Source organism: Barbus barbus (assembly GCF_936440315.1).
Source record: "Barbus barbus genome assembly, chromosome: 23".
Lineage (NCBI taxonomy): Eukaryota > Metazoa > Chordata > Actinopteri > Cypriniformes > Cyprinidae > Barbus > Barbus barbus.
Window position 1 is genome coordinate 435,821 of NC_136751.1, and position 13,749 is coordinate 449,569.

The 13,749-nt window shown below is 37.8% G+C and overlaps 1 protein-coding gene across 1 annotated transcript; it reads right to left on the reverse strand.

Moving 5' to 3' along the window:
• Positions 1-7,644: 7,644 nt before the first annotated feature.
• On the reverse strand, positions 7,645-12,959 carry LOC306842569 (tripartite motif-containing protein 16-like). Its single transcript, XM_079373509.1, has 6 exons — positions 12,299-12,959; positions 11,915-11,998; positions 11,601-11,834; positions 10,293-10,452; positions 10,118-10,165; positions 7,645-8,299 (listed from the first exon to the last, which is right to left on the reverse strand). Exons 1-6 carry the CDS (start codon positions 12,869-12,871, stop codon positions 7,776-7,778), a joined length of 1,623 nt encoding a protein of 540 aa, XP_079229635.1. The 5' UTR covers positions 12,872-12,959; the 3' UTR covers positions 7,645-7,775.
• Between the last annotated feature and the right edge of the window lie 790 nt (positions 12,960-13,749).

A 13,749-nucleotide genomic window follows, 5' to 3' on the forward strand; every position in this document is an offset into this window, starting at 1 on the left:
AAAACACCTTCTCAAAGCATCTCAAAATGCTTTATACGGATGCGAAAAACGCAAAAAATCGAACCCGATCCGATTTTTTTTTGACGGACGACAATTTCGGAGGCAGTGTGCAAACGTGATTGACAACGTGAGTTCGTATTTATTTTTCAACGTGCGAAAACTTCGGACGAAAAATTCGGACTCAGTGTGCAATGGCCTTTACTGTGCGTGGCTGCTTCACTAAAAAGCTTCTTATATCACTTCCACACTTTCTTTTGGACATTTTGTTGATGTTTTAACATTTATGCTATAGGTAGCAACAATTACCGTTAACTAGCCTTTACATGTGGGGTGGGGGAGGAAAAAATAGAGCTTTTATAAAAACGTCATAAAAAAAGATTCGTCAAAACAATTTCATTTATTTAATTATTTAATTAATAAAGGTAGTTTAACTATTTCAAACACAAATGAACTCTCATTCATGTTTTACACAAGGTTTTGCGTAGTTCAGGATTGGTTAAATTATTTGATTGGATGAGGAAACATTTTGTGGGCTTGTCTTGACTCTTGACGTAATGTTGATTCTTCGTTCAGCGCGTGCATTGATCACACCTACTTTTAGCAAGTTGTTCCACATTGTGAATGTTACGTTTTGCTTATTTGGATGTTTATAGACATATTGTGAATGTGATGCATGTGTGGAAATTAAGTGCATTTCCAACTCTGAACTCAGTCCCCAAGTAAATTCGGTTATTAAATAAACAAATAGCAAAACGTTTTGTGCGGTGTCCCCACCACTTTTCAAAGCAAAGTTACGCCACTGCATATTTGTGACTATTTTGAATAAATATAGCAGCAGCGTTTTGAACCAACTGTAGGCGAGTGATTTGTGATTTTGAATTACCGTAATATAGTGAGTTGCAGTAATCTAAACGTGAGGTAATAAAGGCGTGGACAACAGTCTCTAACATTGTGGCATTTAAAAAGTGTTTGGTTTAGACAGCAAGCGTAGTTGATCAAAACTGAGAAGATCTGGAGGCCGATAAACTGCCCAGATCTAGGCTGATAGCCTGAGAATGATTTCAAAATCATTTGAGATTTATAGACTTCACATCTGGAAGAGAAGCATACACACATTACCTGTGCGCATGTTCATTCTCGGTCTCAATCACAGGAACGCACATTTGAGAAATAATCATAAAATCAAAAGTAGGACAGATTCTACTCAACATTTTATAACTGAGGCCCATGTGTCGTTAAGTTTGTGGATCAGTTAAGTTCATGTGAGAGGTGTCTTCAGCAGAGAGTTGTGATGGTCTCAGCAGATTTCAACAGAAGAACAGCGAGAGTGAAGGTGCTGGAAATCAGTGAAGCAGCAGATCACAGTCACAGGTGAGATTATAAAGTCTGAAGGAGGATTGTTATTGGTTTAATGGGTTTAAAATAGACACTCATTTTCATTGTCATTAGAAATATCTTAAAGAGAAAAGCCTTTCACGCATTCTATTTTCATTTGTCTCAGGATTCTGTTACACAAAAAAACACTTGAGCGTGGACACAAATCCTACATGAAAGCTAAAAAAGATGACTTTTTTACAGATACTTAACACATCCGTATCAGTAAGATATTTATGTCATCACAAACCATCAGACACGTCAGTTTGTGGTGTGATAAGATGGACTTATCGAATATTTGCATACTTAAAACATGTTCTAAGGGCATACTCACACTAGGCACAGTTGCCTTGTACTAAAGCCCAAGCGCGATTGCCCTTTCACTAACAGACAGATATCACAGGATTATTACAGAGGCGATTTAAGTTAATGGTGGAATTTGCAGTTTTACTCACAAACTACAATACCTGTTCATCAATAAGATGAGAACCAGACCCATTATAAATCTAAATGCAGTGTTGGGAAGGTTACTTTGTACTAGGTTACAGATTACAAGTTACCCTACTTAGAATGTGAGAAGTAGTGTAACTTTTCAGTTACTTTATTAATGTAGCTGATTACATTTGATTACCGTTCTAAATGTCTAATGTTTTCTAATGTCATTTTTAAATCTTTTTAAAACACGTAAAGCAGGCAGGGTTAATCTTACAGTAGTACTCAACACCGTCAGACTTTCAAAATCCTTCATCGCTTGAATTAAGATTATGATCATTTAATTTTAAAGCACAGCCAGCACAAAATCAGACTTACTTTGAGATTATTCTGATATAACCATAACAAGAAATAGTTTAATAGCTATGTTAATGTTTTTGAAATCAAATCTTTGCATAGTTATGACAGGAAAAACTGGCATCTAACAATATCTTAGAAAAAAAGTTAATAAAGCAAATACATGAATCCAAATAGGAAATAAAACAGTTATGAATAAGCATATGTCCTAAAGTCCTGAAACAATGGTGTCTCATATTTTAGAGCAGTCAATGCAATTTATGAAAGAAATCAATTAAATCTGTGTGTGGGAGATGTAATTCTTATCATTTTCACAACTGTAATTTAATTAAAAAATTTATCAGTAACTGTAACTGATTACAATTACATTTATTTTGTAATTAAATGACGTAATTCTGTTACATGTAACTAGTTACTCCCCAACACTGTCTAAATGTACTCAAAATTAAATTAATTGAAAAGTGTGATATCCAAGTAGTAATTAAGATTTTTGCTGTCATAATGATAACAATAGCTCACACAAAAACAGTAAATTTAGTGTTCCATGCTCCGTGCGGTTAGCGGTCACACTACATGTGTACCACACACGATCCAGCTCTTCAAGCGGGCCAGGGCATGCTTAAACGAACCGCAATTCAATTGACAGCCAATCAGAATCATTTCTGCTTTAACGAGCTTGAGCATTTAGTGACAGATGACACTACTGCATTGTATACTTAGAATACACTAATATAGTTATCTTTATATTTATCGTTCTTGGTGTAAACGGGCCTTAATAGTGTTAATTCACTGAATGGCCAATTTCAAATATATTTTGTATATTTTTAAAATACAAAATACTGTATTTGTATTTAAATACATTTTCCCACACAGTATTTTGTATTTTTATTTTAAATACATTACATCTCTGCTATTGTGGCACTAACCCCACCAAATATAACCTTGGCCAAAAATTATGTGCAGATGTTTTTTTATGACCATATTTTGCTTAAACCATCAAAATACGAGGAAAAATCAACAACAACAAAACCACTGACCAGTCTTGCCAACTGCTTTCATCTGAAAGTAGCTAAAATAGGTCACTAAATGTTGCTAGATGACATTATAATGGCGAGTTCACTGATCAATATAAATACAAATATAGCTCAGTCGGAGAGGCTTGGAATTTAGATACGGTTTGTTCAAGAAATGTATTTGCTGCTACGCTTTTGAAAAAACTCCCAAAGGGGCAAGGAAATCACTAAATTTACTAAATTGGTCCTCTCTTTTTTTCTTTTTCTTTTTTTGCATGTGTTCTTAATTCTTTTTATGACAGCATGGCCAAAGATTATGACCACACATTTGCGTTATTATCACAAGTAAAACAATTGATTCTAAAGACAAATATGCAATATGGTTACAAAAACTTTAGCACATTTTTTGAACAAAGGGTGAAGATGTAAATGTTTGTAGTCCAGACATTACTTTTGGCCAGTGCTATATGGCAGCTGATTTTTCAGATGACCATCAAACAATGCTGCAAAAGCAAGCCACCATTATGAGGATTGTGGGCTTTCCTGGAGTTGGAGTCATGTTCACATCACTGCTCCAGCTGTAAACGAGGAGACGTACCAATAGAAACGGTTTCAAAGCATCAGTACTAATTTGTGATAATTTTGCACATTGCAAAGCATTTTAGTTACACTTTATTTTGATAGTCCATTCTTTCTACTAACTACATGTCTACTAACTCTCAGTAGGGTAGGTTTAGGGTTAGTAGAGTAAGATGACATATACTTGCAAAGTTTCTCATAGTCAGTATGTTGTGGATCCATCAAAATAAAGTGTTAGCAGATATTAAGCAGACAGTCTACTAATACTCTAATGACTGCTAGTAGACACGTAGTTACAAAGTTACTTACTGTTAGTAAAGTGGACGATCAAAATAAAGTGTTACCAGATTTAAAAAAAAAAAAATACAATTCAATATTAGAATATTTTTAGTGTCTTAATTGAATGATTTTATTATAATTAGATTAAATGATTGGTGTTGTGCTGCTGTGATTCAGAAGTCGAGGATGGACATTTCGGGTTGACATCAGTGTAGTCCCTAGTCCCAAATACTTGAGTGCCACCTCACTCAAAACTTTAGAATCATCTCAGACAAGTCCTCCTACTTGTAACTAAGAACTTGTTGACAGTTAAGCCAAAGTTTAAGTCTATTCTTAAGAGCATTTCTGAAAAGTTTTATACATATGGGCCCAGGGGCCGTATTCACAAAACATTTTAAGACTACAAGTGTCCTGGATTGCCAATTTAAGAGAAAGTCTTAAAAATAATGGGCATGTCAGTCTTCACATTAGGACTCCTACATTTTTGCTCTATGATCAAATCACAAACAATCTTAGAATGCAATCCTCATCAGCAGTCCACCTAAAGGGCAATAGAGTGCTGAGCCTTAAATACAATAAATATTTTGACTTATAGATTTGAATCTGCAATGTCATAATATAAAGATTCATGTTCAGGCATGTAGGAGGCTGACAATTAGTTGAACATGTACTTACATTTTAAAATCTTTCTTTGAGTATGACGATATATAAATATTTAATTTGTGCTTATCAAAATATTGATAAAATTACAAAGAAGGAGAATAAAGCAGTTCAAAATTGGGCTATAAAGGACCAATCAAAATTAATAGAAGATAAAGAACAAATATATACAAATTTTAACTCATTCTTTCTGAATTCTGCACAGTGTCTGGCCAGGAAATGTGGTGCTAGATCAGGAGTACTAGAACCTATAAACAATGAAACTCCTGTCTTCACAATTGGAAATGTTTCAGAATCTACTGTAATGAAAATATTTGATCATTTAAAAGGCTCTAGGTCTAAAGATGTTTATAATATCGACGCACAATGTTTTTAAACTTATAAATCATCTCTCTGCAAACATATCTGATAAATCTGTCAATAACAAACTCCTATTTTCCATCCTGCTGGAAGGCGGCAGTAGTGATACCTATCTAAAGCAGGTGATAGGACTTTTCCATCCAATTATAGACCCATAAGTATCCTTCCAATAGGATCGAAAATTGCAGAAAGGGTAGTTAGTGATTGATTAGTTGCTCATTTAAATTAAAGTGAAGTAAATTTACATCCAGTGCAATTAGGGTTTCGAAAGAACCATTCTACAGAAACGGCTAATTGTTTTTTTGTTGAGCAAATTAGAAGTCAACTTGATAAAGGTGGTGTTGTTGGTGCTGTGTTTTTAGATCTTGCAAAGGCATTTGACACCGTTAATCATAACTGTTTAATTTCCAAACTTCAGAATTTTAATTTATCTGCGACTGCCTTGACCTGGATGAGATCATATTTGACTAAGAGGAAACAATGTAGAAGAGTGGTTGATAAGTGTTCTTCTTTTGCTAGCTATCCTATAGGGGTTCCTCAAGGGTCTATTTTAGGACCCATTTTATTTAGTATTTATATGAATGATCTCCCTCAAGTATGTCCAGGTGTTAACTTTCTAATGTATGCAGATGATACTGTGCTTTTTGTTCATGCAAGAACTAAAGAACTTGTTGCAAGCAAACTGACATCTGCAATGGTGGAAGTCTTGAATTGGTTAAATAAGTCTTGTTTGTCCCTTAATGTAAGCAAGACAGTTTGCATGTATTTTACTGCACGAATCCAGATCCAGATATCATACTCAATGGTGAAGCAATCAAATAGGAATAATAATTGACCAACACCTGTCTTTTAAAAAACAAGTAAGAAGGGTTATAAATAATGTTACATTCAATTTAAATAATTTTAAAAACATCAGGCATCAACTGTCTCAATCAGCTGCACTATACATACATTGATTCGTCCTCACTTGTCATATTGTATAACACCCTGGTCACAGGCAGGTGCGACCACACTTAAGCCTCTGTACTCTCTTTATAAACACATTTTGAAAGTGCTAGACAAAAAACCAAGGGATTGCCATTATTGTACTATTTTGAAAAAGTTAATTTTTTAAATTTTGATAATTTTGTATTTTACAGTGATGTATGCCTGATGTACAAAATTATCCTTAATCATGCTCCCCCTCCTCTTAAGGGATGCCTGGCCCATAACGGCAGTGCCGGTAGGACAAGAGCATCTGCTCGGGGAGATTTAGTACCGCAGTATAGAAAAACCGCCTTTGGTCAAACAGCGTTCTCGGTTAGAGTAGTGAGGTTATGGAATTCTTTACCTACAAACATTCAAAGCATTGACAGATACACAGTTTTTAAAACTAATCTTAAGCACTGGTTACTATCAGAACAAATCTGCAACCGCTAATGACTGTGTTGCAAGTCTTGTGTTTGTTTTTTATATATATATTTTTTTACTTTTGTGGATATATTCCCAAAATATATCATGAAATATCTCGATTCTCAAATATGTGTAAGTAAATGCATTTTGCACCTTCATAGATTATGTTAGCCTAATAGTATAGTCTAATAACTTTGAATAAAAATCTGTCTTTTTACTTAAGTACCAGATATGCATTTTCACTTCAGTCGAGTTCAAGCTGTCTCAGAAACTGCCATAATAATCACTGAAGCTGTTTACACTGTGAAATTAATATCTTTCTTACATTCGTACATCTTCACTTTGTTGTTTCTGATGAGAGAACCCAGTGTTTCAGCGATGACTCACCTGAACGCTTCTGATTGGTCGTTGCATTCATGAGCTCAACAGACTCGTGTGTGATTGGTTATGATGCACAGTGCTTTAGAAATGTGTCTCTGTCCCACACACACAAATAAGCACACACACAGATCAAAGTCCTACTGCAAGATTTGTTGATAAAAATGTCTGGAACATGCTACTTGTTAGGTTTATTGTTTATTCTTACCTGTTTGGCACCATTTTACTTCTCTGAGTTATTGAAATTTGATGTTTTTTGTTATAAATAAATGATTACTCTGTCTCCTACTTTGTCTTTTCCTGATAGCATGGTCAGATTTGTCTGTAAGCATATTTTGGCATCTTTGTATAGTCTCACCCAACACAAATGTTTTTTTTTTTTTTTTTTTTTTACACTTTTAACTTGTGATAAAATCTAAACCTGAAGAGGTCAAATTAAACATAAAAATACCCTTTTGTGAAAAAATAAGTTTATTCAAGTGTGCTATTAGTATACTTTTAAACTAAAAATAGGAAAATATACTTTTAGTCTACTTTTTATGTACTCCTCAGAAATATATTTAAAATGACATTAAAATGACATACTTGACTTATACTTAGAAAAAGTCTAACTATATGTGCTCCTAGAATCTGTGTTTCATTGTTATACTGTACGGGGCGCTAGCACACATCTTCTGTACAGAATCTCCAAAAAAACAGAAACCGAATCAGCTTCCTCGTGTAATCTAACACCATCATCAGACATAAAACAGCATCACAACTGTGTAACGCTACATCTTACAGTTACATCAAAACCAACAAACACCAAACACACAAAACTGCATAAATTGATAGTTTTTTATTTTATCAAAGACAGTGATATGACATTTATTAAATGATCTTCCATGAATGACAAATGAAGGGCTGCTATAGCATTATGGGTAGAATCTCTCATCAGTCTGTTCTGATTCATCAACAGAGTTTCACTGATGATCCATAACCAACCCAGAGCCCAGGATAGAGGGTCTGAGTGAATGTGGTCTGGACTGTGTGGATGAGGCTCATTGTGTCAGAGACGCTGTAGAAGGACAGAGTTCCTGCTCTGGGATCCACAAACACTCCTATTCTACTGCTGATGGACTCCACAGGGAGATCAGTCTCTATGTTATTGTGCCAGAAAGAGTAACTGGAGGAAGAGCAGTACAAACTCCAGGACTGATCATTATATCCAAACACACACTCATCACCCAGTGCCTTCCTGCTGATGCTCTTATATGACACTGATATAAACACACCATCATCTCCACTCCACTCCAGCTCCCAGTAACTGCGTCCACACACACTCTCTCTACACAACACCTGCTCATACTCTTCAAATCTGTCTGGATGATCAGGATACGGCTGATCTGTGTCAGTGTAAGTAATCACTCTGTTGCTCTCAGACAGACGGAGGACTTTATTCACTGTGTTCAGATCCAGAGTGAACTGCTGGGAATCTGATGGAGATAAAGCACATCAGAATCAGGAATTATGAATCTGTCTGATGTTTTCATGTATCTGAAGTCTTCATGTTCAGTGTATCATCAGTGTCTCAGTACAGACCAGATATCTGTGCTAATCATCATTTACTAATACAGGCGTGTCCTAACTATACGACACAAGATAACGTGAGCAAAAGTCCAGGCGAGGAGCAAACGCAGTCCCAAACAGCAAGCAAAGGGTTAATCCTAAATACATGGGCAAGAATCAGGAACTAGGAAATCTGGAAACACAAGGAGACTAAACTAGACTAGCACTAGGAACTAGAAACTAAGACAGGAAATGTCTCCGTACAGTAGCTAACGCTAGGAGAGCGATAAACACAGAACAATACTGGAGACTAAACAGAAACTAAACACGGAACGGCTTGGTACAGTAGCTAACGCAGAGTGCTAAACGCCAGACAATACTCATCTAAACAGGATCTGAGTGGGTGTTATATAGTGTGTGCAATGGCTCTCAGGTGAGCGTGTGATTGATGACAGCTGTGTGATCAGTGCAATGGATGATGGGAAATGCAGTCCAGTGTGATGTGAGGTGTGAGAGTCAATATGATGGAGAGGCGACCTCTTGTGGCAGTCGGATGGAAGACCATGAACCGGATTCGTGACACCAGCAATGTAATTTGATTTATAAAATGAGACAAACTGCAGATCCAGATTGCTCCACAAATAAGCTCATCTGTCCCGTGTCATGTTCAACCGATTTATGAGCAAGAACGGAAAATAGCCGCTCCATTTCACATATTGTCCAAAGAAACTTGAACTTCTTGTGCCAGATCATGATTGGTTGGTGTATTACACATGACAAACGGCCACTGATGAATTATGTAATATTCCAAAATATTTAATATGTGGATGTTTAATTGAATCGACACACTAGCTTTGATTATTGATGAAAAATGTTTAAAATATTGTTTGGTTTATTTTGTCCTTCCGTCGACCCACTCACTGAAAGAACCATATATATATCGAGAGCCTCGGTGTCTGAATTTCACTTTTGAGTAATTTTGAAGCCCCCAGAGCCCCTTCTGCAGGTGCCTGACTCAATCTAATGTTAACCTGTACATGTGTGCTATTCCCGTGTGGAAGATGAACAGAAGCTCACTGCATGACCGCTGCAATCATTTAACTTAAAATACTCCGTCATTTTTGGTCCTACAGATAAAAGTAATACATCTTTCGCATCTGTAAAAGATCTTTTGTGTGCACTCACAATAACAACAACAACAAATATATATATATCAACCGAAACGCCGTGCTTGCCTCACAGACATGAAACATATATCTACAGAAAGCGAAATGTCTACTTTTAAATGAAGCAATTCAAATGCAAACATATATTTTCAGATTGTGTAATCCGTATGAAACATGTCCTCTGAGGAGATGACGAGTCAGTGTGGACTTCATCACTGCAGCCGAAATACAGAAAACACTAGTTTATGAATCAATTATTATGATGTTAAGGCAGTCTTCTTGCTGTTTTTTCCCTGAAATATTGATAATCATTACATCTGAGGTGCGCTGTGGCAAGCTTTATGTGTGCGCTGATAGGCTATGGGCAATTAAAGGGTCATTATTATGCATTAAATAGTTAATTAATATAAACGTGCGATTAGTCGACTAATCACTTCAAATGAATGACTATTAGTTGATCAGAAAAATATTTAGTCGAGGGCAGCCCTATCATTTACATCAATTATAAAACTCCTCTTTCTCCTTCTCCAGAAGAACATGAACTCAGAGAGTTTTCTGCTTGTTTTCTTACTGACTTACATCGTAGGAAGTCCTTCCTGGTCCAGAGATCAGTGTTGGTGAATGTGACTGTGGAGATCAACAGACATGAACAGTGTGATTCTCATGATCCTGCATCCATTCCTAACACATTTCTAATATGATGTTCTCCATGATATGAGATGATGATGATGGACTGGTTTCTGAGAGACTTTACCTCTGTCTGAGATCTTCTTGAGCTCCTCTTTGCAGAAATCCTCCAGTTTGTCTCTCAGCTGATGGACAGATTCTCTCAGATCATCAAAAGAGACGAGAGAACTGAAGAGATCATCATTTCCGTCTGTAGATTCAGGAGGAGCTGAGAGAGCCTGGAAACTCTACAGAAAACACAAATCAAAACTCATCAGCTCCACACTTCACCCAATAACCTGCTCCAACATCAGATTTGTGCGGCTCTTGAGCTGTTGGTGGTGCTAGTGGTGTTTGACAGCTAAATATATCTTCCAGAAGAGCTCAGAGAAATGAATCCTAACAGATTTCCAGAGCTGAAAGCCATTTGTAAGCAGCGTCTGTTTCAGAAGAAGATGATCAGATGAGAGTCTGACTGATTATTATATAATAAGACACTCATGAAATGTTTCTCTGTGAGTCTCCTGCAGTGGTGTAGTCCTAAAGAGAAAAGTGCTTTACTATTACCCCGTCACCCCCCAACCCCCCGTCCACCACCACCACCAATATATATATATATGCTTATAATTTGTATTAGTAAGATGGTGGTCACAAGAAGTAAAACCATGGTAAATTACTATGGTGCTGAATCAGTGGCTAGCAAGTCAGCTCCAGTTCAATGCAGCAGACACACGCACTCAGTCGACTGAACGACTGAAGTGATAATGCACCAATTACAACAAAGAATCAGAAGTTTCACACAAGTTTCACACATACATGGCCTAATGGTTAGAGAGTCGGACTCGTAATCGAAAGGTTGCGGTTTCCAGTCCCCGGCCGGCAGGGATTGTAGGTGGGGGGAGTGAATGTCCAGCGCTCTCTCCACCCTCAATACCACGACTGAGCTGCCCTTGAGCAAGACACCGAACCCACAACTGCTCCCCGGGACCCGCAGCATAAATGCTGCCCACTGCTCCGGGTGTGTGTTCACGGTGTGTGTGTGTGTGTGCATTTGTTCACTACTCACTGCTGTGTGTGTGCACTTGGATGGGTTAAACGCAGAGCACCAATTTCGAGTATGGGTCACCATACTTGACAATACGTCACGACTTGACTTAACTTAAATGTATGGGACACCATTATAGGGGAAGCTACAGTAGATTACGGACTTGCGAAGCAACAAAACAAGAGGGTATACCGAGGGTGATCCTTAGAAGTCGTAATACACAAACAGCCCGAGGAAAAAAGTAAGCATACGGCGTATACTTGCGTATGGTCCCAACTACACCACTGGTCTCCTGTCACAGCAGGATCTGCTCAAGTCCACTATGATCCTGTTCTTCTAGATCTGTGTTACCTGCAGGAACTGGATGTGATCCTGTGTGTGTGAAAGCTGCTCCAGCTCAGCGTCTCTCCTCCTCAGATCATTGATCTCCTGCTCCAGTCGCTCCAGTCGTCCTTCAGCTCGACTCACTGCTTGCTTTTCCTGATCTCTGATCAGCCGTATCAGCTCAGAGCGGCTTCTCTCAATGGAGCGGATGAGCTCAGTAAAGATCCTCTCACTGTCCTCCACTGCTGTCTGTGCAGAGCGCTGTTAGGACACACAGTGATTCAGGCTTCAGTGAGTCTGAACTGAGACGGAGACAAACTTCTCTTCTTCTCCAGACTCACCTTATGAGACGCCACAGCCTCTCTCAGCTGCTGGAGATCTTTCTCTCTCTGCTGGAGTGTCTTCTGTGTCTCCTTCAGCTGCTTCTGCAGGACAAACACATGATAGTGAATCTCACAGAAAACTACTGGCACTAAATCATCATGTGATCAGATGAATCCAGTAAAAGTGGAGCTGATAACTAATAGCTGAAATAGATGAATAAACATGAAGATTAATGCTGGTTTCACACTGCAAGTGTAAGTATTATAAAAGTGAAACTGAGTCAGACACAGAGCTTCAGACTGACAGTGTTTCTGTGTAATTAAGCTCTGGCTCTACACAGAAAATAAACAGACTATTGGATCACTGCACTGAGTATTGACTTGATCTCTAGAGTTAAATACCTGTTTCTCTGTCCTCTGGTCTGCAGCTGATACAATGTCATGGTTTTTATGTTCAATAATCGTACACAGCATACATATACATTTCTGGTCAGTGCGGCAGAAAACCTCAAGGATCTTCTCATGTTTCTGGCAGATCATCTCCTGCAGTCGTCCAGTGGCTTCAGTCACTTTGTGTGGTTTACGTGAATGAAACTCCTCATGCCGCTCAAAATGAGTTTGACAGTAAGACTCCAGACACACCAGACAGGACTTGATGGCTTTGTATTTTCTTCCAGTACAGACGTCACACTGCACATCTCCAGCTCCAGCGTCACAGTCAGCAGAGAGTTTGGTCTTCTTCAGTTTCTCCACCACTTCAGCCAGCATGGTGTTTCTAGCTAAAGCAGGTCTTGGACTGAAGGTCTGTCTGCACTGAGGGCAGCTGTAGACTCTCTTCTGATCCTCCTGATCCCAGCAGTCTGTAATACAGCTCTTACAGTAACTGTGTCCACAGGGAATGGCCACTGGATCCTTCAGGAGATCCAGACACACTGGACACAAGAACTCATCCTGAGAAACTCTGGCTTCTGCCATTTTACTGCATGAACACAGAGACACAAACACACAACAGCTCAACTAGACTTCAGTTTCTCTTTCCCTGAACTCATGTGATTCCTGTTTCCTGGTTCTGTGTTTGAGTCACCTGAGTAAAAAAAAAAGCAGCTTCCTCATTCCTGCTCCTTTAGAGTGTCTCTCTCTCTCTCTCTCTCTCTCTCTCTCTCTCGCACGCGCACACACACACACACACACAGTTTATTTTTGTAAGGGTTGTGATGTCCACATGTTTTTTGTTGAAGAAATGATAGAGGCGGTGTCATCTACAGCAAAAAGGTGGCCAAAAATGAAAGATGAAGTGGATATTTGAATGAAATGTTTGGTCAATATTAAGGACTTGATCGTCCTGAAAGTGTAACAGCAGCAATTACCAGGCCTTTGGCTCCCTTTGAAGGCATTTGTAATAAAATGTAAATGTACATAAACTGTTTATTTTGTATTAGCCTACATTATGTAGGCTATTTTAACAGTTTTATTCGATGAAACCATATAATTATTAACCAATCATTATTGCCTCTTTGTTTTTATAGAATGCATTTTAAATAATGACTTAGATCTGTTTTTATAAGCACAACAATTATTATCTCAATACTTCTTTGTAAATTATTATTTGAAGTAACAAAACCATGGTTAATTTGCAGTTACCATGATTTTTGGTTTTATTGGTGTTAAAGCCATGGCTAATTTTTGTAAGGGAACATGGTAATATTAGATGCGCTGGTGGTGGTGAAATGATTTCTGACATTAAATACATTATGATTATGAAGCGATGCACAGGCTTCGTTTTCACTATTCTTTTTCTTTTCTCGGCGCCGTAATGAGAGTCCACTGAAGGATAGCGTAGTGAGAACCCAAGT